The 25,504-nt window shown below is 36.8% G+C and overlaps 1 protein-coding gene across 1 annotated transcript in view; it reads right to left on the bottom strand.

Moving 5' to 3' along the window:
* Positions 1-322: 322 nt before the first annotated feature.
* The window catches only part of LOC120776658 (4-aminobutyrate aminotransferase, mitochondrial), a 40,429-nt gene continuing 15,247 nt past the window's right edge, over positions 323-25,504 (bottom strand). The window contains exons 4-5 of the mRNA XM_040107527.1: positions 3,075-3,237; positions 323-1,618 (exon numbers count right to left, since the gene is read on the bottom strand). Of these exons, the coding sequence (XP_039963461.1) occupies positions 649-1,618; positions 3,075-3,237 (1,133 nt within the window). The 3' untranslated portion in view covers positions 323-648. The remainder of the gene's footprint in view (positions 1,619-3,074; positions 3,238-25,504) is intronic.

Here is a 25,504-nt window from a genome sequence, read left to right as displayed (position 1 = left end):
TTGGAGATGTTCAATTCCGTTTCCATGACTTTCAATGATGATTTAGGCTGTTTTGTGATGAATTCACGCAAAGTTTCGATGGAATTTCCGGTGATCACGTATTTTGAAACTTTTCTATTTGTGAAGGTATTATAGTTTCCCTCAAATTATTTCTGATTTCCGGACAAAATTTAATGAAACATGTAAAAAAATTGTGTACATTCACTGCATATGCACATACATACATAACGATATGAGTTTCGGCCGTAGAGTCCTCGTTGAGTGCTTTCAAAGTTTTTTTAATATTTGCCGAAAGTCTTATGAAAACTTCATAGAAACTTCATTTTGTATTTGGTAAATATGTACATTTCGTTATTTATTGGAAGAAAATTTTCAGAGCACAATTCAATATTTGTGTATTAGTAGGATATTCTATTAATTATCTTTCAAAAATAAAAACGCTTTGTCATAATAAATTCTAACAATTTCATCATATAAAATTGATAAGATAAATTATACTCAGCATTCAAATACTTATGGGCATATTCCACTTTAGCGCTATAAAATGACTTAATCCGTTATTATCTGCATATGTATGTATGTATGTATTTGGTGCTAAATGCAAAGAGAGGAAATAACTGATGCAATTGTGGTAGCTTTCCTATCGAATTACAATTCTTTTAATACGCTTCTGAAGGCATCCAAAACAATGTGTGCGTGTTTCTCCTGGAATATCAAAGCAGGTCTGAATCGAATCGAGAGTTCGCCGCAGCCACCAGTCTGTATACCCTTAAGTTTGAGACGTCCAACGAAATCATCGCGAGCTTTGCTGTGTTGGCAATTCACCGCTAAAAATGTGCCGCGTCCTCTTGTCGAATTTAGGATATGTGAAAATTCTTTTTCCAAAGATAAAAGACCATCCTTAAGCACCTTACCGGCAGCGTTGACATTCTTCAGCAAATTATCTTCGTTAATTACGTTGATTACTTCTTCCAACAACAACAATTTGCTAGGCTCACCCATCCAGGTGTTGAAGACACGATAACCTTCTAACGGTTGGAACTCTTTCTTGTGGAAGTAACCACCCAATTGCATTTTTTTGCTGAAAGTCACCACATCGGGAGGTCCATCCAAGTTGAAATGTTCGTGACACCAAAATTTACCAGTACAACCGCCACCGGTTTGTACCTCATCGATCAGTAAGGCAGTACCATGGCGTTCGCCGATTTTCTGCAGTCCTTGAAAGAATTCTGGTGATGCCTCGTTATCACCGCCTTCGCTCTGTATGGGTTCAACTACAATGCCTGCCACCGGTATACCTTTTTTGTTGTACTGTACAATTAGATCTTCAACTTCGGCCAAACAACGATCGTCTTCTTTCTTGTTATGACGTTCGTTTTCCGCGAGCGGATATTTATATTCGGGAAAAGATGCAATTGGCCAATCAAATGAAGGTACATCGATTTTATGTATATACTTAGAGTGTGTGGTTGAGAGTGCGCCCAAAGTACGCCCATGGAATGCGCCCTTGAAGGAGAGGATGCTTAATGGCGGCGAGCCTGGCTGTTGATTAATCATGCAAGACAACTTTTCGGCCTCTGAGAAGTGGACATTCTCTCCACGCTGATGGCGACGGTACCTATAAAGAAAAATGATATCATGTTAATATAGTATATTAATCATAAAAATACAGTTGCCGCTCACAAAATAAAACTTTCAGTAAGAATCGAATATTCTAATTTCTGAGCGTATTTTAATTGAAAGAGTTTAATTTAATTAAAGGGTGTAATCATTCTGGCTCTCCGATATTGTTGTTTCAGATAAGAAAAAACTAAAAAGACAACAATTATTTCTGACTTAATGCCAAGTAAATATTAGTGGTGAATTCGGTGATTGAGCCAACTATTGTATAATGAATATGTCGGCTTTGAATATTATCGTAATTATCTTTACTTCTCACTGTGATCGTATGTTGAAAAGCTTTATTTTTAACAGAAAAAATATATTTAATGTAATTGGGGTGCATATCTACGTTTTGTTATGATGCATCTACCTACATATATACGTTTATACTATAAAATGTGTATGTAGCTGTCACAAAAAACTGGATCTTATTGAATTATTATACTATATATTGTTAATAAGGGTAAACCAATATAAAGAAAAATCTTCACAAAATTTGTGTGACAGAAACAGTTTTTACTAGTGTAACTAGAGTTAACAATATAGTGCAGAGAAACACCTTTATACCTTGATTCAACGTTCCACCATTTTGATTTAAAGAAATCATGCAAGGACTTTACGTCCAACAACAGACCAAAATAGCAAATTCAAAGCCAAACTTATTATCTTTAAAAAATCTTTGCTAGCCAAACGTTAGCCCAAACCGTACTAACAATTGTAATAAATATGTACATTAGTTTAGCCTTAACAAATAGATGTAGAGCAGCAATTGGTTGTATCACTATTAGAGATATATGTATATGTAAATATAATGTTGCATTGATTTTAACGCGATAGCCTTGTTGTTGGTTCCGTATACATATGTACATATAATATGTACGGTATATACGGAGAATGGTGATGCGAAGAGGTCTAAACTTTTATAAAGAAATATCACCAGTTTTGACAATTTGGGAAGGATTTCGACGAATTATTTGGTACCACCAAGCGGTGTTTTAATCAAAGAAAACCGTTAAAGCTTTTACTGTTAGATATAACATCAGACCAGAATTGATGTGGCAAATATGTGACAGTTTAACACATATTAGGGAAATTCAGGATTTGGATTCAACAGTTATTCCACTCAACACTAAAATATCTTTAAACCATATTCAGAATCGGTTTAAAACTAATAGGGTCATTCTTATATCGGACTAATAACCAGGCGCCGAAGCTTAATAGGGTAGTGATAATAAATGATTTTTTATGAAAATGTGAGAGCACAATAGACCACATGTCGCAGGACAAACTTCAATATGATGCTAATTCTAATTCAATACCTAAGCGAACACTTAATCATTTTAATCATTAGTACATACATATATACATTGTTTTTAAGGACATACAGTATCCACAAATTTTTTTTTACTTACCAAATAAAAATATTTTTGTATGCATTTTCATTCGAGCATGATCCACACATCATAGTTGTCAAATTACTAAGGCCCTTAGGTGAAATTTTGTTAAGAATGGATTTTAAATGGTCAGGCCATTCTTTCCCAGGGAAAACTCCCAAAGCTGGACGGTTGATTAAAGCTGCGTAAGAAATTCGTTCTAGTTACTGATGAAATGTTCATTACTTTCTTTCTAAAATATAATTACTGTCTTTCTAAAATATTTGAAAAAGTATTAAATAATACAATACCAACGCATCAATTCGGATTTCATAAGAAACATGGCACAATAGAGCAAGTAAATAGAATTACTAACGAAATAAGGAAAGCATTTGAGCACTGGGAGTACTGTTCAGCAATATTTCTAGATGTAGCTCAGGCGTTTGATAATGTGTGGCACGAAGGTCTTTTATATAATATTAAAAAAACTCTACCTTTAGAATTGTATAAAACATTGGAGTCTTATTTAAATAATAAACTATTTATGGTGAAAGTAGGAGATTTCATATCGGATGAACGACAGATAAGGGCTGGTGTACCACAGGGCAGTCTTTTAGGTCCAACACTATACATATACAGCAGATCTTCCAACAGCTAACAATGTATTAACTTTAACTTTTGCGGATGACACAGCTATAGTGAGCCGTAGTAATTGCCACATTTTAGCATCAAGAATATTAGCGCAGCATTTAAATTCTGTCAAAGAATGACTAGCGAAATGACGTATAAATGACCAAAAATATGTCCGGTAGTAAAAATAAACAATATTTTAGTACCCCAAGCGAACGAAGTAAGATATCTTGGTATTCACCTAGATAGAAGGCTCACGTGGAGAAAACATATCTCTAGTAAAATAACATGTATGAAGATTAGAGCTAGTAAAATAACATGTATGAAGATTAGAGCTGCAAATTTAAATTGGGTTTTCAATAAAAACTCCAAACATAGCCTAGACAACAAAATGCTTTTATATAATGTGGTCCCAGGCGGGGCTGCTGCTCCCGGGGCGACGAAACCGTCGCTGGGAAACTGCAGCAACAAGACCAAGACTTCGGTAGGAGTCAAGATGGGGGAAGCCGGCGCAAACCCGCCAGCGAAAGAGGTAGTGAAGGGTGGAGCCTTCATACACGGCGGAATCGCCAGTACTAGCAGAGGAACTTTTGCTAGAATTATGAAGGGTTCCACAGGAGGCGTTAGCAAAGGTGCTTTGGCTAAGAAGCTGAAGTCGGACCGTCGATTAGCGGCAAAAATAGTGGAACGCTGCGATGGTAAGCATGTTGGTCAGGTAACTAAGCAACCCTGGGCCAGCCCAAAAATGCATAAGTGCCGGTTGGCACCATGGGCTGTCCCGTCCACTGCGAAGGAGATCGAGGAAATCCTCAGATACTGCAACCCCTCACTTCCCGCGCACGACTGGAGGGTCATACGGCTTGAGAGAACCGATGAACCATATCGGCAGGCGCTGATAATGCTTGCTTAACGCGGAGTCCATCGATCCTCTCAGCAAAACCAAGGGAGCCATCAGTTATGGGTTCGAAATGGTAGTGCTGAAGGTACTCCCGACGGATACCAGAGCTGATGGCACCCAAGCTGCAGATGCGGAGGAGAAGACAAAGGGCGTCACGGATGGTCAAACGACCATGGAAAACGACCCAAACCTCTCAGACGAGGCGAGTTCTGGAGGCGGTTCGTCGATCGGCGACTCCGTCTTCAGCTTCGAGCAATTGTTTGAGGAGGTGAGGCTCGATCATGACTTGAGCACCGAACTGGCGCTCCTAGAGGAGAGTCTGAAGGATGAAATTCCTCCAGATTAACCTCCATCACGCAAAGGCGGCCTCCGCCAATCTATTGCTTCGTCTGGAGCAAGACGAAGCTGATGTGGTCCTGATTCAGGAACCGTGGCTAACTGCCAACGGGATCTCTGGATTGAGAACGAAGAGCCATAAGCTGCTGGCGGCCAAGGATGCAGGTAGAAATAGAGCCTGTATGCTGGTCAGAAACGAACTAACGGTATTTCTTTTACCTTCGCATATATGTATGCCTCACGACGATGAGGTAGAGCCACCTCCCTTTTTGCTAAGGAGGACCTTGGCTGAAGCGTCCCGGAATGGTGCCGGTGTCATCATCGGTTCGGACGCCAACTTGCGACATTCGATCTGGGGGAGCTCGGATACCAACACTAGAGGTGAGTCGCTTTTTGATTTCATTGTTAGCGAAAATCTTCGCATTTGAAACAGGGGAAACTCTCTAACTTTTGTGACCGTAGGCAGGGAGGAGGTTCTTGACCTCACCCTGGCCTCACATGGGATTGCCTCACTGTTCTCAAACTGGAGGGTCCTCGATGACCACTCCTTTTCTGATCACAGGTACGTCGAGTTTAGTCTGGTCGGAGAAGGTCCGCCTAAAAAATCCCTCACAAATCCCAGGAACGCAGACTAGGAAGGTTATCGCAGGAGGCTTCGGCAAACTCTCCCACGCGCACCGAGGATGGACGAATGGGCCACCGCCGATGTGGTGGATGGGTGGGTCGAAGTTTTCAGCTCGGCGTACAACAAGGCACTGGAAAGCTCTTGTCCACTGAAAACACCGAAGGGCAGAAGAAAACCTCAGTGGTGGACCTTGGAACTCTCGAAAATTAGGGCGTCCTGCAGACGCTTATTTAACAGGGCCCGTAGGAGCGGGCTATATGACGACTGGGCTTTGCATAAAACAGGACTTTCGATATACAAGTCCGAGCTAAGAAGGGCTAAGAGAACCTTGTGGAAGAGCTTCTGCGAAAAAGTGGAGGGCTGTCACGAGTCCTCTAGATTCAAGTGTATCCTCGCAAAAAAACCCAGTGTCCCTAGGGTATCTCAAGGACGTAAGTGGAAAGTGGGCCCTGGGCAGTGAAGAGACACTTCAGATGCTCCTTGATGCTCACTTTCCTAGTAACACGTCCTATGCGGAGGTATCTCTCGGAGCACTGCATGCTGACTGCTCGGCCTCTGTCGACCTTCTGGATGAGCGACACTTGACGTGGGCGATGTGTGTTCTTTCTCCTCTTTAATGGATCCTAGTCCTTAACGACCTCCCCAAAAAGCTAGAGTATCTTGGCTGTCGGGTGATTGCCTATGCAGACGATGTAGCACTTATGGTGAAAGGAAAGTTTCTTAGCACCGTGTATGAGTTGACGCAGGGATATCTCAGCGTGGTAACAAAATAGGCGGTCGGAAGTGGACTCGCCATCAATCCAAATAAAACACCTTGGCACCTTTGCCGCAAATGGGAGGTGTTCGCCTGCAACCGGCGGATACAGTGAAGTATTTAGTGCTCATCCTGGATAAGAAGCTTTCACGGAAGTCGAATATCGAGGAAAGAGCCAGGAAGGCATCGATTGCCCTATACTGCTGTAGAGGAGATATTGGCAAGAGGTGGGGACTATCGCCGAAGGGGGTCCTCTGGCTCTATGACACCATAGTCAAGCCCATAATGTTCTATGGAGTCTTTATGTGGTGGAGGGCTTTACAGAAGACCACACTTGCAAAAAAACTTGAGAGCGTTCAGCGGACCGCGCTCATGAGAATGTGCGGTGCGTTAAGATCCACCCCAACTATTGCACTCAATGCAATTGTAAACATAACGCCGGTGGACAATGCCGGAAGGAGCATGGCCGCAAAAGTGGCTATCAGGCTCAGGAAATCTGGGTTCCTAAGAGAGCGTGTATCTGAACACGCGGATATCCTCACAAGCTTTGATTGCATACCGGATCATCTGGATCATAGAGTCGCCATATCGAACTCCGGCGGCTCCTTCACTGCCCATATACCGACGAGGGAGGTTTGGGAGGGAAGAAGCCTTGGAGGAGAAGGGCAATAAGCTTCTTTACGGATGGATCAAAGCTTGGGGGGAAGGTTGGTGGAGGGGTCTACTGTCGGGAGCTCGCCATTAAAACCAGCTTCAGATTTCCCGACTATTGCAGTGTCTTCCAGATGGAGGTCGCAACCATTAAGGTGGCAGCAGATTTGCTCCTCCGGAGAGTGTCTACCTTCAGAGAAATGACCATTCACTCAGATAGCAGAGCGGTGATACTAGCCTTGAACTCACTAACATGCGTTCAGGGCTCGTCGAAGAGTGTCTGGCATCACTGTCTCTGGCGGCTAGAGCTTTTACTGTAAGACTTGTATGGGTGCCGGGCCACAGCGGAATCGCAGGTAACTGCAAAGCTGATGAGCTAGCAAGGAAAGGCACCCTAGAATCGTTATCGATAGAATGGATACTGGTCGGTGCTCCCGCATCCTCTTGTGCTCTACTACTGGATAGCTGGGCCTCGCTGCTGCTTGGTCAACGCTGGGCCAGCATTGGTACCTGCGCGAACACGGGAGTTCTATTTTCAATGGCTTCACAAAGGACTTCATCTAGTCCACGTGCGATCTATGATCAGCCATCTAACCTAACCTAATCTAACCTATATAATGTGGTCATAAAGCCAATTTAGATGTATGGCATTCAACTGTGGGGTACGACCTGTGCAACCAACATTGATATATATAATTCAAAGGTTTCAATCTAAAATGCTTAGAACAATCACGGGTGCACCATGGTACATGCGTAATGAAAATATTCATTAAGACCTTGGTATTCCTATGGTAAATAAAGAAGTAGAAGATAGCAGAATCAAATATATATCTAAACTCCAAGATCACCCAAACCCTTTGGCTAGTTCTTTGGTACATTCCTGCGATCAAACACGCCTTAAAAGAAAAGATATGGCTGCGTACTAAAGAGCAACGTATCACCAAAACAGCTCAATCACTTGCTTGAGCCTGCCTAGTTTTTAAATAGATTTAAGATTTTATAACTTATTGTTAGGCTTTAAAAAAAAACAGATCCAATAAATAAAATAATATTGAAAAAGAAAATTACTTAAAGTTTAATTAGTATGAAGAAAAAAAATATCATCAACGATATAAAAAAGCCTGCCGAGTACTTAAAAAAAATTATTAAAACGATGGTTGTATAAGAAAGGAAGAAACTTAGCCTGGTAATAAAAGGCTACTAAAAATATAACACTAAACCATTCTGATTCATGATTCTCTGTCAAAGCTGGTAAGACTTGGGGCGGAAAATGCCTTAAATACCTTAAACACATAGCCGACTGCACTTCACGACCTAGCGACAGAGAAATTTTCCTGTCTGCAAATGGTGTCTTGATGCCAGCTTCTTGAACATTTTCGTTTGCTGTACCAAAAATGCTGCTGATACCAAAAAGCAACTTCATGACTGTCATTCGGGTCGTTCATTCTGCAGCAGTCAAGTCAACCATTTGTAAGTGAACATTAATGAGAACTATTGCAAAATTCATTCGTAATGTATGTATATATCTTATTCTCCGGACGAGGCGCCCCGCGACTTTATTCTCAGTTCTCAGGAGAAAGAAATTAAATGAATGGAAACTGGAAGATCACTGTACAGTGATAACAAAGTTGCTAAGGAGAGTATTATAGTTTTGTTCACATAACGGTTGTTTGTAAGTCCTAAAACTAAAAGAGTCAGATAAAGGGTTATATATACCAAAGTGATCGGGGCGACGAGTAGAGTTGAAATCCGGATGTCTGTCTGTCCGTCCGTCCGTCCGTGCAAGCTGTAACTTGAGTAAAAATTGAGATATCATGATGAAACTTGGTACACGTATTTCTTGGCTCCATAAGAAGGTTATGATCGAAGATGGGCAAAATCGGCCCACTGCCACGCCCACAAAATGGCGAAAACCGAAAACCTATAAAGTGTCATAACTAAGCTATAAATAAAGATATTAAAGTGAAATTTGGCACAAAGGATCGCATTAGGGAGGGGCATATTTGGACGTAATTTTTTTGAAAAAATGGGCGTGGCCCCGCCCCCTACTAAGTTTTTTGTACATATCTCGGAAACTACTAGAGCTACGTCAACCAAACTAGAGTCGTTTCCTTCAGGCATTTCCATATACAATTTAAAAATGGAAAAAATCAGATAATAACCACGCCCACCTCCCATACAAAGGTTATGTTGAAAATCACTAAAAGTGCGTTAACCGACTAACAAAAATCGTCAGAAACACTAAATTTTACGGAAGAAATGGCAGAAGGAAGCTGCACCCAGGTTTTTTTTTTTAAATTGAAAATGGGCGTGGCGTCGCCCACTTATGGACCAAAAATCATATTTCAGGAACTACTAGACCAATTTCAATGGAATACTCTCTCACAGCACCACCTAATATGGGACTATTTCAAAACCGAATCAGACAGCCTTTTAAAAAGAAGTCATGTTAAAGTATTCCATTGGCATCTATTCTCCTTGCACTTTATTATTTTAATCCATATATTTTATATTGCAAAATATTTCTATCATTAAAATAATATTTTTAACTACATCTTCTTTGAAAAGCACATCTTCTTTAATGTATTTGTGTTAAACAAAATAATCCCTCACAATGAATTTTTTTAATGCAACTATATGTACATATGTATGTATACTACATATATGTATAACTACATCTGAAAACGTAACCCGTCAACGGTGTGCAAACAACGGAGAATTTGATGGAAAATTGCAATGTACTGCGAAATAATCTATGCCAAATTTGTGAAACTTTCTGAAAAAGTTTTCCATAAAAACTAGATTTTGATCGTTCCATTTATATTACAATTATTTTCTATAGTGGTCCGTTATAGGCGGTTCCGTTAAAAACTTCATAAACTACGTAAAGAGAGTTAATTATAATCAGTTTTAGAAGAAACTGTTTGCGACTACTTTTTAAAGTGTTGTGTGAAGGGTAGTCACAATACCAAACTAGTTTTTAAGACATTTATGGTAGTAACCATATATGAACCATGTATGAATCTCTGGTTTGCTCTACTAGCTTAGCTTGATGACGAGTTTCCCGACACTGCCCCAGAAAAATCAACAGTCAAGGATTGTTAGCATACCACGTTTAGACGTTGTGAAATATGCGCCGAAGACGGTGAACGACCAAAAGGAGTTTGTTCAAAATTGAACATGTTCCTTGCTACTAAAGGGCGGAATCCAGCAATATATTTAGAAAATATGTAATTCTAACTATTGTAATAAATTATACAGTCCGCACATGTTATATAAGACCGAGATAGTACAAAGCGTACATAAATAAACATACATATGCAACATTCATATATGAGACATGTATGCATTTATATGCAATATGAATACACTCAATAAATAAAATATACAATAATATAAATATATTTACTTAGGTTTGGGTAATTGATTACAAATGCACATATGCACTTGAAACCAACCCAAACCATACCTAAACAATATTATACACATACATGTATTGCATTTCCAAATAGTATATATACATACATATATAAAGCTAAAATATATCAAAATAAAATTAGAATGAATAATCCTCAGCTCAGTGAAATACTTTCATTACCCCCACCAGCGGTAAGGTTTGATAGAATCTACATTGAATTAATAACATCCGAGCCTAAAAAGGAGCTTAGCCAAATTTATGAATATACAGGCAAAATAAAAATTTGTAAAACTTTGAGAAGAAATTGGAAGACGGGTTCATATTCCCGCGAATTCATTTGGTCACATAAGCCGTGTTAGTGTGAAACTAAACGCTGTGTAAAAACTGTTATTAAAAAAATATGCAGCGGCTGTGAATCTAAGCACAACAAGGTCAAACAGGCGACCAAAACAATTATCCTTTTTTACTGGAGTAGACACCACTTACGCGATTATAGCCGAGTTAACAACAGCGCACTAGTCGTTTCATCTTTTCGCTTCGTGTCGTGGAGTGGAGGTCTTCCTCTTCCTCTGCTTTCCCTGGCGGGCACTGCGTCGAATACTTTCAGAGCTGGAATGTTTTCGTCCATTCGGACAAAATGATCAAGCCAGGGTAGCGGCTGTCTTTTAATTCGCTGAACTATGTTAAGGTCGTCTTATATCTCATACAGCTCATCGTTTCATAGATTCTGATATTCGCCGTAGCCAACGCACAAAGGACCATAAATCTTTCGCAGAACCATTCTCTGGAAAATTCGTAACGTCGACTCATCAGATGCCTCTGCACCATATAGCAGGACGGGAATAATAAGTGACTTATAAAGTTTGGTTTTTGTTCGTCGAGAGAGGACTTTACTTCTCAATTGCTTACTCAGTCCGAAATAGCATCTGTTGACAAGAGTTATTCTGCGTTGGGTTTCCAGGCTGACATTGTTGGTGGTGTTGATAGTGGTTCCAGGATAGATGAAATTATCTACGAGTTCAAAGTTATGACTGTCAATAGTGACTTGAGAGCCAAGTCGCGAGTTTGATCACAGGAGATATTTCGTCTTCCCCTCGTTCACCACCAGACCCATTTGCTTTGCTTTCTTATCCAGTCTGGAGAAAGCAGAACTAACGGCGCCGGTGTTGGGCAGCTCCTTTTCGTGCTATCAAAAGCAGCTTTGAAATCGATGAAAAGGTGGTGTGTGTCGGTTCTCTTTTCACGGGTTTTTTCTACGATTTTGTGCATGGTGAATATCTGGTTTGTTGTTGATTTGCCAGGTCTAAAGCCACACTGGTAAGGTCCAATCAGTTTGTTGACGGTGGGCTTTAATCTTTCACACAATACGCTCGATAGAACCTTATATGCGATGTTGCACGGTAGTTGGCGTAGATTGTGGGGTCTCCCTTTTTTGGAGATTGGGAAAAGTACACTTAAATACCAATCGTTGGGTATGCTTTCGTCCGGCCATAATTTAAAAAGAATAAAATAAAAAGAAATCAACTTAAAAAAAAAAAAACAGTTGAGAAATTGGAACTACCAACGATAAAATAACAAAAATTCTCAGGCGAATCCCGAGAATGACAACCATATAAAAAGCTTTTCAAGGAGTATGTCCATAATAATAAGGACATTAGTGACTCCAAAATGATGAGCTATTTAAAATCGTGTCTTCAAGAAGATGCTAGACGAATGGTTAGTCACCTGACTAACAAATTACTACACAGTTTGGGAATTACTGGCATGCAGGTATAATATAGATAACTCCATCATCCCCAGGCTGCCATAGCCTAATGAAGGAATAAGTATTTTTTTTTAAATAATAAAATAAAATTATAAATATTTGTATTTTGAAATTATAAATACATATATACAAAAGTTGCAAAACATCTTAAAAAAGTACGGTACCACACATTTATTTATATATATATTAAAGATCTTGGTATCGTATTACATAAACATCAAATAAGTTATGCCCGGCCGTTGACAGTGAGAAATGTCAAGTCAGCACAACGGCTCTACGTAATTAAGCTAAGTATAGTTTAAAACGAAAAAAGATAATCAATAAAAAACCGGACGACAAACCGCTCAGTACGGTAAACTCGGGGAATATTTTATTGAATAAATACATTTTTCTGTTACAAAAAAAGGCAAGAATAACAACATCAGGAGTAGCAGCAGAAGGCAGCAACAACAACGGCAAGGCACATTAACACATAAAAATAAAATATTACATATTAAAATATTAAACTTTTTAATAATTTAACATAAGAACAATAAAAGGTAAAAGTTTATACGTATGTAAAAATCATTATCCAAAAGCATTTTGCCAAAAAGAAATGATTTTGTAAGTTGTGATATGAAAAAAAAAAACAAAAATTAAATTAATCTACTACTAATAACGGCAGAACAAATATAATTACTAACTCGATGCTTAGCATCTTTAACGCAAATAACTGCACAAAATGCAGCAAGTAACCAATTATCATTTAGGCAAAGAATAGAAAAAGATTTACAATATTTAGCTTCCTTCGAAGGGAATGTAAAAAAATTACCATCCTTCCTTGAGGCAATTGACAGAGTACGGAGAGACTATGTAGGGCAGAAGGAAATATTTTTTGGGTGATCTAATGATTTGCTTAACCAAAAATTTTTTACAAGCAAACCCACCTCAAGATTGAGTAAGTTGTAAAACTAAGTTAAAGCAGCATTACAGACCCACAAAAGATCAAATAACGATCACAAAAGAAATTTCGCAACTTAGGGTAAACAGCATAATGGAATTAAGGGGCTATAACAGTGTGACGCATCAAAAATTAGGCGATTTTCGTGAATTTTTTTAAAAGAAAGTACTATATTGATTAAATATGGAAATATAACGGACTTATGTGCTGTCTGCGGAAGTGCCTCAACTGCTGGCATGATTCCGGTCGAATGAGTAGCTGAAACAAAAAAATCAAAATGTTTATTAAACTTAAATATATTTTCTATACAATGAACTTTGAAAAATATGAAAAATGAACAAAATGGCGTAATTTTGAAAAATAAAATCGTTTTTTTACGAAAAAAATGGTCGTTTTTTTAATGCCAAATTGACAATTTTCAACCAATTAAAAAGATCGTAGTCCATTGTATAGCAAATGTATTCAACTATACCCAGTTTTAATTTGAAGTCGATCGGTCAATTTCTCGTTGAGTTATAATGTCAGCAATTTTGAAAAATGTCGTTTCGAGAAAAACGCGTTTAAAGTTTCACTTATACTATGTGTTTGCACCTCCGAGCGGTCGCTGTTTAAAACGCTGTCATTCAAAAACTATTCAAGATACGACCTTATGACACTATGAAAGAAATTTTTTCGGGAATGCAATGCAATCAATTACATCATTCACAGATATGACAAATGAAATTTATAAATTTACTGGTTTGGATGAAGGCAATCTAAATTCTCATCTAAAACTAAAGGAAACCAATTTTCAAGTTAATACCAGAAATAATAGTATTAACAATAAACATTTTCATTCGGGACAAAGGAAACAGACCTCGTCCACAACAAAATCAAAGTTTTGCAGGACGATATCGTTCACAAAACCAAAATTCCTCAGGGCAACAGTATCGTCCACAATCTGGACAACATCAAATGAGTTCTTATGGACAACAATATAACCAAACAAGACAGTCATCAGGGCGAAGTCATCCAAATTATTCAGTGCAAATTCAAACTAATCAAAAAACGGAATAATCGAAACACCAAATATTAAGGTTAAGAGCTCTTGTCCAAAAGAATTAAAATATCCGGAAAACGCCAAACTGAGATGGTTATTAACGGATTTTAATAAACCTTATGATTTATTGATAAGAAATGATTTCATTTTTAAAAATGTAAAAACAACTTATGTCGAAAATATGACAATAATTTTAGAAAATGGGGGGAATCTCCATTCCACATGAAAACGATACAGGAGCAAGTTTATTCATTGGATATAAGCGAAGTTAAGAACACCAACCTTGATCATTTGAAATCAAATGAGAAAACGGAAATTAAAAAATTATTGAAAACTTTTAATAAATCTATTTATAAAGAAGTGAATAAATGGAATAGTAGCAGATCAACAAATAAATTAAAAAATATATAGATTACCTCCCAAACATGAAGAGGAAGTAAAACGACAAATTTGTGAAAAAAAGTCACACCAATCTTAATAGTAACAAAGAAGATAGATAATTCATGAATTCAGAAATTCAGGCTAGTAGTTTATTTCCCTCCGCAGGGTTGTGCTCTGGGTTTGGGACCCGCAACGTAAAAAAACGCACCCAATAAAAAATATAACTCGGCTATAGTCTACGCCAGTAAAGAGAAGAAGTTGATTATACGAGATTAAATCAATTAACTGTAGACGATAAGTATCCTCTACCAAATACCGAAGGAATCTTGGCTTAATTGGGCAAAGCACAGTACTTTAGCACAATAGGTTTAGCAAAAGGTTACCACCAGACTTTAATGGCAGAAAGGAACATCGAGAAAACAGCTTTTGTAACTCCGGCAGGACTATATGAATACGTCCGAATGCCTTTCGGGTTGAAAAATGTCTCAGCTACATTCCAAAGATTTATGAATGAAACATATTCAGAGAATATATAAATAAAATATGTGTCGTATATTTAGACGACATACTAATATTTTTAACTTCAATTTTTTCAACTATGCTTTAGATGCTTAGGAAAACACGCAACAAAAAAATTTGAAAAGAAGGCGTACATATGTATTTATGATGTACATATGTATATGGAAAAATTAATTAGTAGCTGTTCCGAATTTCAACAAACCAAGTCGCATTGATGTGGTAATTGGAGCTGATTTGTATCCAAAAATAAAAAAGGTATAATTAAAGCTGATGGATTACTAGTCAAAATGCTGGGTTGGATTGTGTCTGGTAACATTGAAAGATCCAGAAGCAATGAGTAGTAGCAGCTTTGACAACATTTAAACTAGATTATTTAGAAAGACTCTGTGAAATGGAAAGAGATGAAGAGGAGCTCACTCTAGAAGATGCCATATGTGAACAAAATTTTTTACAGACTACAACACATAATTTAACAGATGGGCGATTTATAGTATCCATTGCGTTTAAAAAGGAGAAAGAGCTTGAAAAATTTAGAAAGACAGCAGTCATACGGCTGATCTAAAAGACGACTACAAAAAATTGATGAGGTAGTATCAAGTGATGGGACACTATGAAGGAAGTAGAAAGGATGGATCAACGTAAATATTACTTGCTGTAATTAAAAAAGAAAGCACCATAACAAAACTAAGAGTAGTCTTTGAGGTATCTATAAAAACTACAAATGAATCCAGTTTGAATGCCGTAATGCTAGTCGGGTCAAGATTACAGAAAGATATTCTAGATATCATTGTAAAGTGGCGTATGTGGCGCTATGTAATGAGTGCTGATGTTGAAAAGATGTATCGGCAAATAAAAGTCAGAGAGGAAGATCGGGAATACCAGTATACTCTATGGAGGGAAAATCTACAGGATAAAATAAAAGAGTTTAAACTTCAACAGTCACATATGGGACGACAGCAGCACCATTTTTAGCAGTGAGAACGTTACAAGAGATTGATAACATTTATTGCAAAGGCAATGAAAACGTTCATGACGTCATTAATAACGATTTTTATATGGACGATCTCATGACAGGAGGTCATACTGTTCAGGAATGTGAAATTCTCTAATCAATTAGATGTATTAGATAAAATAACTATTTCAAGCTGGAACGATGCAAATAACAACAGCAGTTCGGAATTGCACGCATTTGGAGACGCATCTGACAAAGCATTTGCAGCAGTAATATATGCAAAAGTGGGACAGCAAGTAACGCTGTTGCTAGCCAAAAGCAAAGTAAACCCTATTAAAATAGGAAAACAATACCCAAATTAGAATTTTGCGGTGCATATCTATTGGCAAATATTTTAAAAATAGCCAAGAAGGCATTGAATTTACTATGTAAAATTTATAAATGGAGTGATTCGATGGCATGGATTCAAAATAAAAACAACAAAGAGAAGTTTGTACGCACCAGGGTAAACGATATCAATGAGATGATTCCGTAAGCTGAATGGAAGTATGTGAAATCAAGTGAAAATTCAGCAGATATTGCTCGATATAGCCAAGAAGTGATGACACAACTAATTTACCATCATGCCGAGCCCAGCCAACCATTTAATAATGCCGGAGTGGATTATGCAGAGCCGTTCCAAATACGCTGCTCAAAAGGTAGAGGCCAAAAATTATACAAAGGATATATTGCTGTCTTTTTATGTATGGCAACGAAAGCAATTCATCTTGAAGTCGTAAGTGATTTATCCACGGACGCTTTTTTGGCTGCATTGCGGCGTGTCTTTGCAAGCAGAGGAAAAAGTGACAGTTTATATTCAGATAATGGCACAAATTTTGTGGCAGCAGCAGCATCTTTGGACAAAGACCTGAAACTAGCTATTACAAATAATAGCATTAACAAACAGCAGCGTTAATCCGGATTAACTGCATTAACACAAATTGAAGCAGTAACTGCATTAATCCGGATTAATTCAGAAGTTAGTGAAGATAACTCCGTTGGTAACTCCTCAAAATTTTAGAGAGTTAGGTGCATTGTTAAAAAGAGCCAATTTTAATCGATTGTGAATGAAAAACAAGCAACACTGACAGCTAGTTTTCTAATTTTCAATAATACTATAAAATAGTGATGTCGGAAATGGAATAAAGTTTCGATATATATTGTATCGGTAATTTTTGAATATATCGATATCGATATTGATATTTTTTTTTAATATTGATATATCGGTATGAATTGAAAAAAAAAAAAAATTTGGCCTAATCTACTTTAATCATCTTTTTAAGAAGTTGAAAATAAAGAGTTTTCTGAAGCTGCAGCAATATCTGTCATAATTTTTTCATGTCCGGATATGGTAGTGGGAGTGGGTCTGAGTTCAGGTGAAAGTTGTCCTCTACGTCTATGTTCTAAACGTATTTCTTTTGACAGTGCGGTTTTGCAGTGGAAACAGCTAACGCTGAACTAAAATGAATACGCTTAAAGCGAGGGTCTAAAATTGTTGCTTTGGCCAGATGTAAATGGCGCTCTAGTGGTTCTAGTTTGGCAATAACTAAGTTTAGCAAACTCTTCTGAACAGCAATACCAAATTCAGTGAAAGGTTTTACTTGTTCAAAGCTTTTCTGAAGTAAGTTTGCAATGGGAATCACCAAACTTGAAGTCAGAAGTTAAATGGGGTAAGCAATATTATCAGATCTCGTATGACACCTAACTCTGAAGAAGTTATCATATCAGGTGCGTTCCGCCTGATTGCCTAAATCTTAGGCACAATAGCTGATAATGTATTGAATCTTTCCAACATATGTATCAAGACAATAATTCCACCTTGTCTTACTGATTGTATAAGTGTTAATACTTCTCCCTCTTTCTTTTGTCCCTCTTGTTCTGCTCGAGTTCACAATTTGTTTAAAATATGTTACAATGGTTTTGACACGATTGGCAATTTGAAGAACTGGTGCATTATCTCTTGTAGCGCCATCCACTATTAAATTCAACAAATGTGCCATGCAAGGAATTCTTTTTCCATAAGCAAAAAAAAGTTAAAAAATGTTAGTATAAAAACGGATTTAGAATTTTTTGATCATAAAAATATCGATTTTTATACCTTTACAATACTTGTAATATTATATCGATTATATCGAAACAATAAATATCGCTCAAAAATATCGATACATTGAAAAAATTATATCGATATATTGATGTATCGATATTTTTTCGACAAGCCTACTATAAAACAAGAAGTTCTATGTTATGATGCAGTTTTAAAAAGAACGTTTTGATATGTTTTTGTGATAAAAAATGGTTTTGTAAAAATTACTCGGCTAACAAATGCAATGTTTATCTTCTATCCATTTTCATTGGAAATATGAAAAAAAAGGCAATCAACTGTTGCTGTCTGTCAAGGCTATAATTATTATTGGTTATTGAACCAATTATGGAAAAAGAAAGCATTAAGTGGCATTTTATTTCCCCGGCAAGCTCTCATTTTGGAGGAATTTGGGAGGCAGGTGTTAAATCTATGAAACATCATCTTAAGCGCATCTTAGGAAATAACACTCTCACATATGAAGAGTTAACTACATTGTTAACACAAATTGAATCAGTTTTGAATTCACGCCTACTTTTTACAACTGGAGAAGATTACGGAAACAATAATATACTTACTCTAGGGCACCAGAACCCTTTCAAAAAACAAATTTGACGACATTGGACAGATGGAATCTTCCTTAAAAAAATGAAATGCCAATTTTGGAAAGAAGAATATACGTATTTGCATACCTTACAACAAATGTGCAAATGGAAGCAACCGATGAGCGACATCAAAGAAGGGCAAATTGTGTTGATAAGAAACGAGACTTCTCATCGAGCTAAATGGCCGATGGGAAAATTTACTGAAAGGCAAACGGATCTGATTGAATGGTGAGAATAGTAACCATTCAGACACAAGAAGATACAGTAAAAAGGTCTATCAGTAAAATATGTCCACTCTACTCGGAAGAAGAAGAGAAATGTTTCCAACAAGAAAATACAAAATCTAATAGAAGCACGAAATACTAAAATGCAAATAAAGAAGCGTAACATCAAAGGTACACCGTTGTCGCAAGTAGCGATCATATTTTCAGAAGTCAATTTTGCCGGCATGGAGAATGTTCAAAATTGAACATGTTCGTTGCTACTAAAGGACGGAATGCAGCAATATATTTAGACACTTTTATATATTTTACAAATGCTAAATAAGATGAGAAATATATAATTCTAACTATTGCAATAAATCTAATAGAAGCACTCCACACATATTAGATAAGGTCGAGACAGTACAAACACATAAACATATACATCAGTACACATGCAACATGCATGTACGTTTTGCTTTATTGAGTTAAGAAATGTAACTGAACTGTAGTATCCTAAAAATACCCTAGCTGTGGTTCAACAGCAGCGGCGTCGGCATTCCTAAAGGCAGAGTTTAGCGGATGTTGAATGGTTAGTAGAATTTACAATATATTGAAGTGGATGATTGTTTATTTTCAATGGTCAGTAATAATGTCGATCGATTCTGGGAGTTGCAGCGGATGTCTGTTTTAAAAAATGTCTGTATGTAGTTCAACTTTAAAAATGTTTTAATTAATTTTGCGACATTGTTGCAATGAATGTTGTTACGTTAAAATATATATTTGTTGAGTTTACTCTCCCTCCGCAAATTAGTACTTGTCTTTAAGTGGGCTTTAAATTGTGGTTGTACAGATCTAGGAAAATTGTTTGTTTCATTTATGTTTTGTGTCGGAACTTTTCCAATTTGTAGGATTAGGTTTTCCTTTGATTTTATGCAGAACTTTTGTATCACAATTATTGCGATAATAATGGCCGATAGAAAAATTATAGCGATACGGTTCGAGGAGAAATTTTTATGTAGATGAGTGGTGCTCCGGGTTTCAATATAGCTTTCTCCTTCTAGCTGAATTCTCTATTATTAATGGTTATGTTCTCATTCCAATGGTGTACGAGATATGTTCCTTTCAGATGACGGGTTATATTATTTTGTATTAGACTGCCGTTAAAGTTGTTAAGTAGGATTAAGCTGTTCTCAATCTCTTCGATTTCTGGGATATTGTCTGCATTACTGAAGTAGAAATACATTTTGATTCTCTTAAGTTAATGGTTGTATCTTTTTTTACAAATTTTTATATTATTGGATATTTTAAAATTTTTTGGTACATTTAACATAGAGTTTTCGGACAAAAATATTTCATCTGTTTCTAAGTAAACTTGTGAAATTTTGATAGTTGGCTGCTTCTAATTCCGTATTTTTTACAATGTAAACTACGGCTGTTTTATCATGTGAGACTGATATCAGCGAACTCTAACATTTTTTCGACTGATAGAGTTGTTATCTTATTTTTTTGAAACATTTTGTGGACTTCTTGTAATTCTATTTCGTTTAGAAGTCAAGTATTTATTACATTTTGTTTTGCCCATTGAGTTGCATATTTATCGTTTATTATTTCTTCTTTTATTAGTCTAACTTGATTTCGGAAACTCATTGCTATTTCATTATTAAACAAATTGTCTTTCCTGATTGTATTTTTTAACATATTTGAAATTGTAGTTAAATCGTTAGTTCTGTTCTGTAATTGGTTATTTGTTATTGTTTGTATTAAGGCCTTGGAAAATGGGTGTATTTAATGCAGTGAGTGATTGTACTATTTCTTGAGTTAGAGTATGAAAGAAATATCTTGTTCTAAGACCTTTAATGATGTGTTCACGGATTTTTAGAAGTTCGATTTCTATTTGCTGAAGATCTATTAAGTGAATTAATTGTATGGATGACGTTTGTAACTTCAATATTCTTTTATAGATTGTAATGGTATGTGCGTCCGTATAGTTCGTAACGTCGAGATTTGCCTTTGCCATAGGCAACCACAATAAGAGTAAGATTCTAGTGGGCGTTTTTTTATTACGGAATGTATTGAGTAATTGTACTCATAGACAGCTCTGTCCACTAATTCGTCAAATGTCCGATGTACCTGTTTTGTTTTTAAGAATCTCATAATTTCTGTAAGGGTGGAATGGAATTTTTCAACTTGTCCGATTACAGAGCTCTTGTAGGGCGGGGCTTTAAAAACGTTTAGACCTAGCTGATCTTTCATCATGAAAGTAATAGTTGCAGAATTAAGAGACTTTTTGTTATCTACTATAATGCAGTTGGGTACTCCATAATAAAATAAAATGTCATGCAAAGGTTTTTTATGTCTTGTATTGATTTTGACTGGACTATTCTTGCTTGTGCAAGTTTTGAAAATTTATCTAGTTCTGTTAAGACTCCTTTTTTCAGTTGAGAATATGTCCATATGCAGCGTATGTCCAAGAAACTTAGGTATTGGGGTTTCTGTAATTGCTGGATTTGGGGAATGCCTATCATATTTTTCTTCCTTGCATACCTGGCATTGTTTTACCAGTGTAGCTTTTCTTTGCCTCATTTTCGGAAAATAATATTCCTCTGATAGTTGCAGTTTGCTTTACTGAGCGTTCCTATGAGCCCTGTTGTGAATCTGGAAAATTATCTCATCCTGGTCTGTTTCTTTTGTTATGTCTTCTACCTTCATTTGGGTAAATCTGCATTTAACGAACCTGAAATGTTCTGGATACAGTCTTTGAATCTGTCCCATTATGTCTTTTGTCGTGTAGATTCCATTTATTATTGAAGGGTTTAAGTACTTTCTCAATATTTTCATTAAATTATCATCAGAATACGTTGGTTGAAAAACAGCATGTTTATGGAGTGTTGGGAATGGAATGGTAAACTTGTAGTTAAGAGGATGTCCTTTGCAAATAAAAATTTGGTTTTTAAAAGCGTTTATCGCGCTTCTGTTATTGAATTAACTTTATATTGTTTTGGTACTCGAGACAATGTATCGGCTACAACATTTTCTTTTCCTGGTTTATAGAGTAATTCTTTATTGTACTCATCCAAGTAAGACCGCCATCTTTTAATCGCTATTCCACCTCTCCAATTACAACCCAACATATGGCTAACATTTCTTTTTTCGCAGTTTCATAGCCTTCTTAAATTTTTGATAGAGTTCTCGATATAAACGCAATTGGTCTGTCAGATTAAGAGAGTACTGCTCCTATTGCATGATCACAGGCATCTGTGGTTAATGTAAATTCTTTATTGAAATCAGGGTATTGTAGTATTACGTCATCAGATATTTACGCATTTTTTAGCTGCTCAAATGCTTTCTTTGCCTCATTATATAGATGTAATATTTTTCAAGATGAAGCCTTCTTTTATATGCGTCCGTCTTCTCCCCTAAGTAGTGTCGTGAGTGGTTTAGCTATTGCAGCATAGCCCGTTGTAAACCTTCTATAATATCCTGAAAGTCCAAGGAATGATCTGAGTTCTTTAAGAGTTTTTGGGCATGGATTGTTGGCTATGGCTTCTACCTTTGTCGGATGTGTTTCTATTCTTTTGTCTGAGATAACAAATCCTAAAAATTCTGCTTTCTTTTGAAAAGCTCGCATTTGTCTAGTTGGCATTTAATATAAGCTGCATTTAGAGTCTTGAATATAAGGTCAAGATTTTTTTTATGAGTTTCTTCATCTTGGCTAAAGACGATAATATCGTCAATGTAAATATAACAAATATTACCTAGGTAATTCCAGAGTATATCATCAAGGGCGCGTTGGAATATTGAGGGGGCATTTTTCAACCCAAAGGGGGGTATTGTGAATTCTTACTTTCCGTTATTCACAGATAACGCTGTTTTTTCTATGTCACCATCCTTCATGAGGATGATGGAATCCATTGTTGAGGTCTAACACTGAAAATATTTCATTGTCGCCTAACTGTGCAAGTACTCCGTTAATGTCTGGTATAGGGTATCTGTCCGCTATATTGATCGGGAAGGTCGTATTATATTGTTATCTAAAAGTTCTTTAATTTGTTTGCTGACTTCGTCTTTCAAAGCCATGAGGTACTGATAGAATTTTGAGTATACTGGTGTGCCTGTATTTGTGCGTATTTCGGCTTTAGCGTTAGTGGTATAGATCAGTTTGTCATCGGGTTTTGCGAACAGATTTGGGTATTAGCAAACGGTCGGGTATAATTTCATTTACTAATTCAAATCTTTTCACTTTTATGGGGATACTCATGCCGTTTCTAAGAAACAATTTACCTCTTTCGGTGTCAATAATTGCACCTAGTTCCTTCAAACTGTAATTTCCTAATATTCCGTCAAATGTTCTGAGCGTGGATAATAAAAAGAATTTAACTATTGATTTTGGATCATTATACAAATTAGCCATTTTGTATTTATTTATTTTACCTCCTACGGATACTGCATTAAATGGGGTTTCATTCTGTAGTGGATTCTGTACAAGTTTTGACTGAATATAATTTCTATTGGATCCGGTGTCAATCAGTATTTTAAGCATTATTCTGCTCCTCACCTTACATTCGAAGTATGAAAGTGAGGAATCAGTTATTCTAAAAAATTAAGATAAATATAATCGGATTGTTGTTCTTGATAACTATTTTCAAAAACTTCGGTATAGTCTCTAAGTGTTTCATCGTAATCTGTCTGTTCTTCTTGTTCTGAGATACTTTGCTGATAATCAGCCATAGTTGGTACTGGTTCTTCTGTACCTGTTTATTGGTAAGTGTCTGTCTGAATATTGAAATTCCTTTGTCGTTTGGCTATTTCGGTAGGGGCATGGGTGGTCTTTTATCTAAATCAAATTGTGGTCAGTTCATGTAATTAATCTGCTTAGTTTGGATACTTCTGTCAATGTCCAGCGGTTCTGGTCATGGTTTGGCAACCATATAATGAGATGATTGGAATATTGGTCATTGTACGTTATGGTTCTGTGCGAATTGGTTACCTACATTAGTAAAAAATTACCTTTGTTCTGGTTGTTCAAAAAAATTATTTGATTGTCTGGGATTCATAGCTGGGCTTTGCAGTGTGCTAATTCTAGGTGGAAGAAGTGGTCTAGCTTTAAAATGTGTATGGTGAGGAGTCGGAACCTGGCGTGATATTAACATTGCTCTATTGGGTTGATTTCTAAATATGTTTTGTTGTCCTCTATTTGACGCATGATTGGTACGGTATGCTTGATTCTCTAACTTCAAACATAAATGCAATGCAGTTGGTAAATCAGCAGGCTCCTTCATACCGAGAAAACGAGAAAGGTCTCCACGTAATCTGTGAATAAAGGTATCTCTGTACAGCTTGGTCATTAGTTGTTCTGATTCCCTGCCTAATTCCATACAGCCTATCTTATTAAGGATCAAAGATAAATGCTTATAGACGGCCTGATGGAATTCTTCAAGAGACTGGTTGGAACTTTGTGCTATGGTGGTCATTTGGTACTCTAATGTACTTAAGTCCCTTTTGTCTGCATAGAGTAGCGTAAGGCATTTGGAGATGACACTCCAATTTAAAGGTACGTTGTACGACTCTAACGCAGTGTCTGCTTTATCAGTTATTTTATTGCGAATAGTATGCAAAATATCAAAGTACTTTGCCGTACCAACTGTGTGTTCGCATGTTTTTAAAATTCTGTTTACACTTGGGTCACCGGAAAATTGCCTTAGACTTTTTACTATATCGGCCACTTTGTCTAATTCTCCTAAATTACCTTGGTGCTGTAGGTAAATTCTTTGACACTCTACATTAGTAAAATCAAATGTTTGAGTTTGAATCTGTTGCAACAAAATTGGTAATTATTCACATAAAACTTGCCGAATGGTATTTGTTAAATCGCCAGGTTGGGTCATATTTCTATTATTTTGATATGTCACTTGTCTCTGTGTCTGTCTTTGCCGTTGGGGATTTTCTTCAAGATTAAGTATTGGAGGTCTAATCAAATTGTTTGGATTGACCATTTTGTTAACTTAATTGAAGTATTCTAACTTCCTTAAGTTTATAACTGATTCGCCTTAATCAATCAATCAATAATTTAAAACATTATTATACTCTCGCAACGAAGTTGCTAAGGAGAGTATTATAGTTTTGTTCACATAACGGTTGTTTGTAAGTCCTAAAACTATATTGAGTCAGATATAGGGTTATATATACCAAAGTGATCAGGGCAACGAGTAGAGTTGAAATCCGGATGTCTGTCTGTCTGTCTGTCCGTCTGTCCGTCCGTCCGTGCAAGCTGTGACTTGAGTAAAAATTGAGATATCATGTTAAACTTGGTACACGTATTTCTTGGCTCCATAAGAAGGTTAAGTTTGAATATGGGCAAAATCGGCCCACTGCCACGCCCACAAAATGGCGAAAACCGAAAACCCATAAAGTGTCATACCTAAGCCATAAATAAAGATATTAAAGTGAAATTTGGCACAAAGGATCGCATTAGGGAGGGGCATATTTGGATGTAATTTTTTTGGAAAAGTGGGCGTGGCCGCGCCCACTACTAAGTTTTTTGTACATATCTCGGAAACTACTATAGCTATGTCAACCAAACTGTATAGAGTCGTTTCCTTCAGGCATTTCCATATACGACTAACAAAAAACGTCA

The sequence above is a fragment of the Bactrocera tryoni genome, chromosome 5, assembly GCF_016617805.1.
Source record: "Bactrocera tryoni isolate S06 chromosome 5, CSIRO_BtryS06_freeze2, whole genome shotgun sequence".
Taxonomy (NCBI): Eukaryota; Metazoa; Arthropoda; class Insecta; order Diptera; family Tephritidae; genus Bactrocera; species Bactrocera tryoni.
This window is presented reverse-complemented; position numbering and strand designations above follow the sequence as displayed.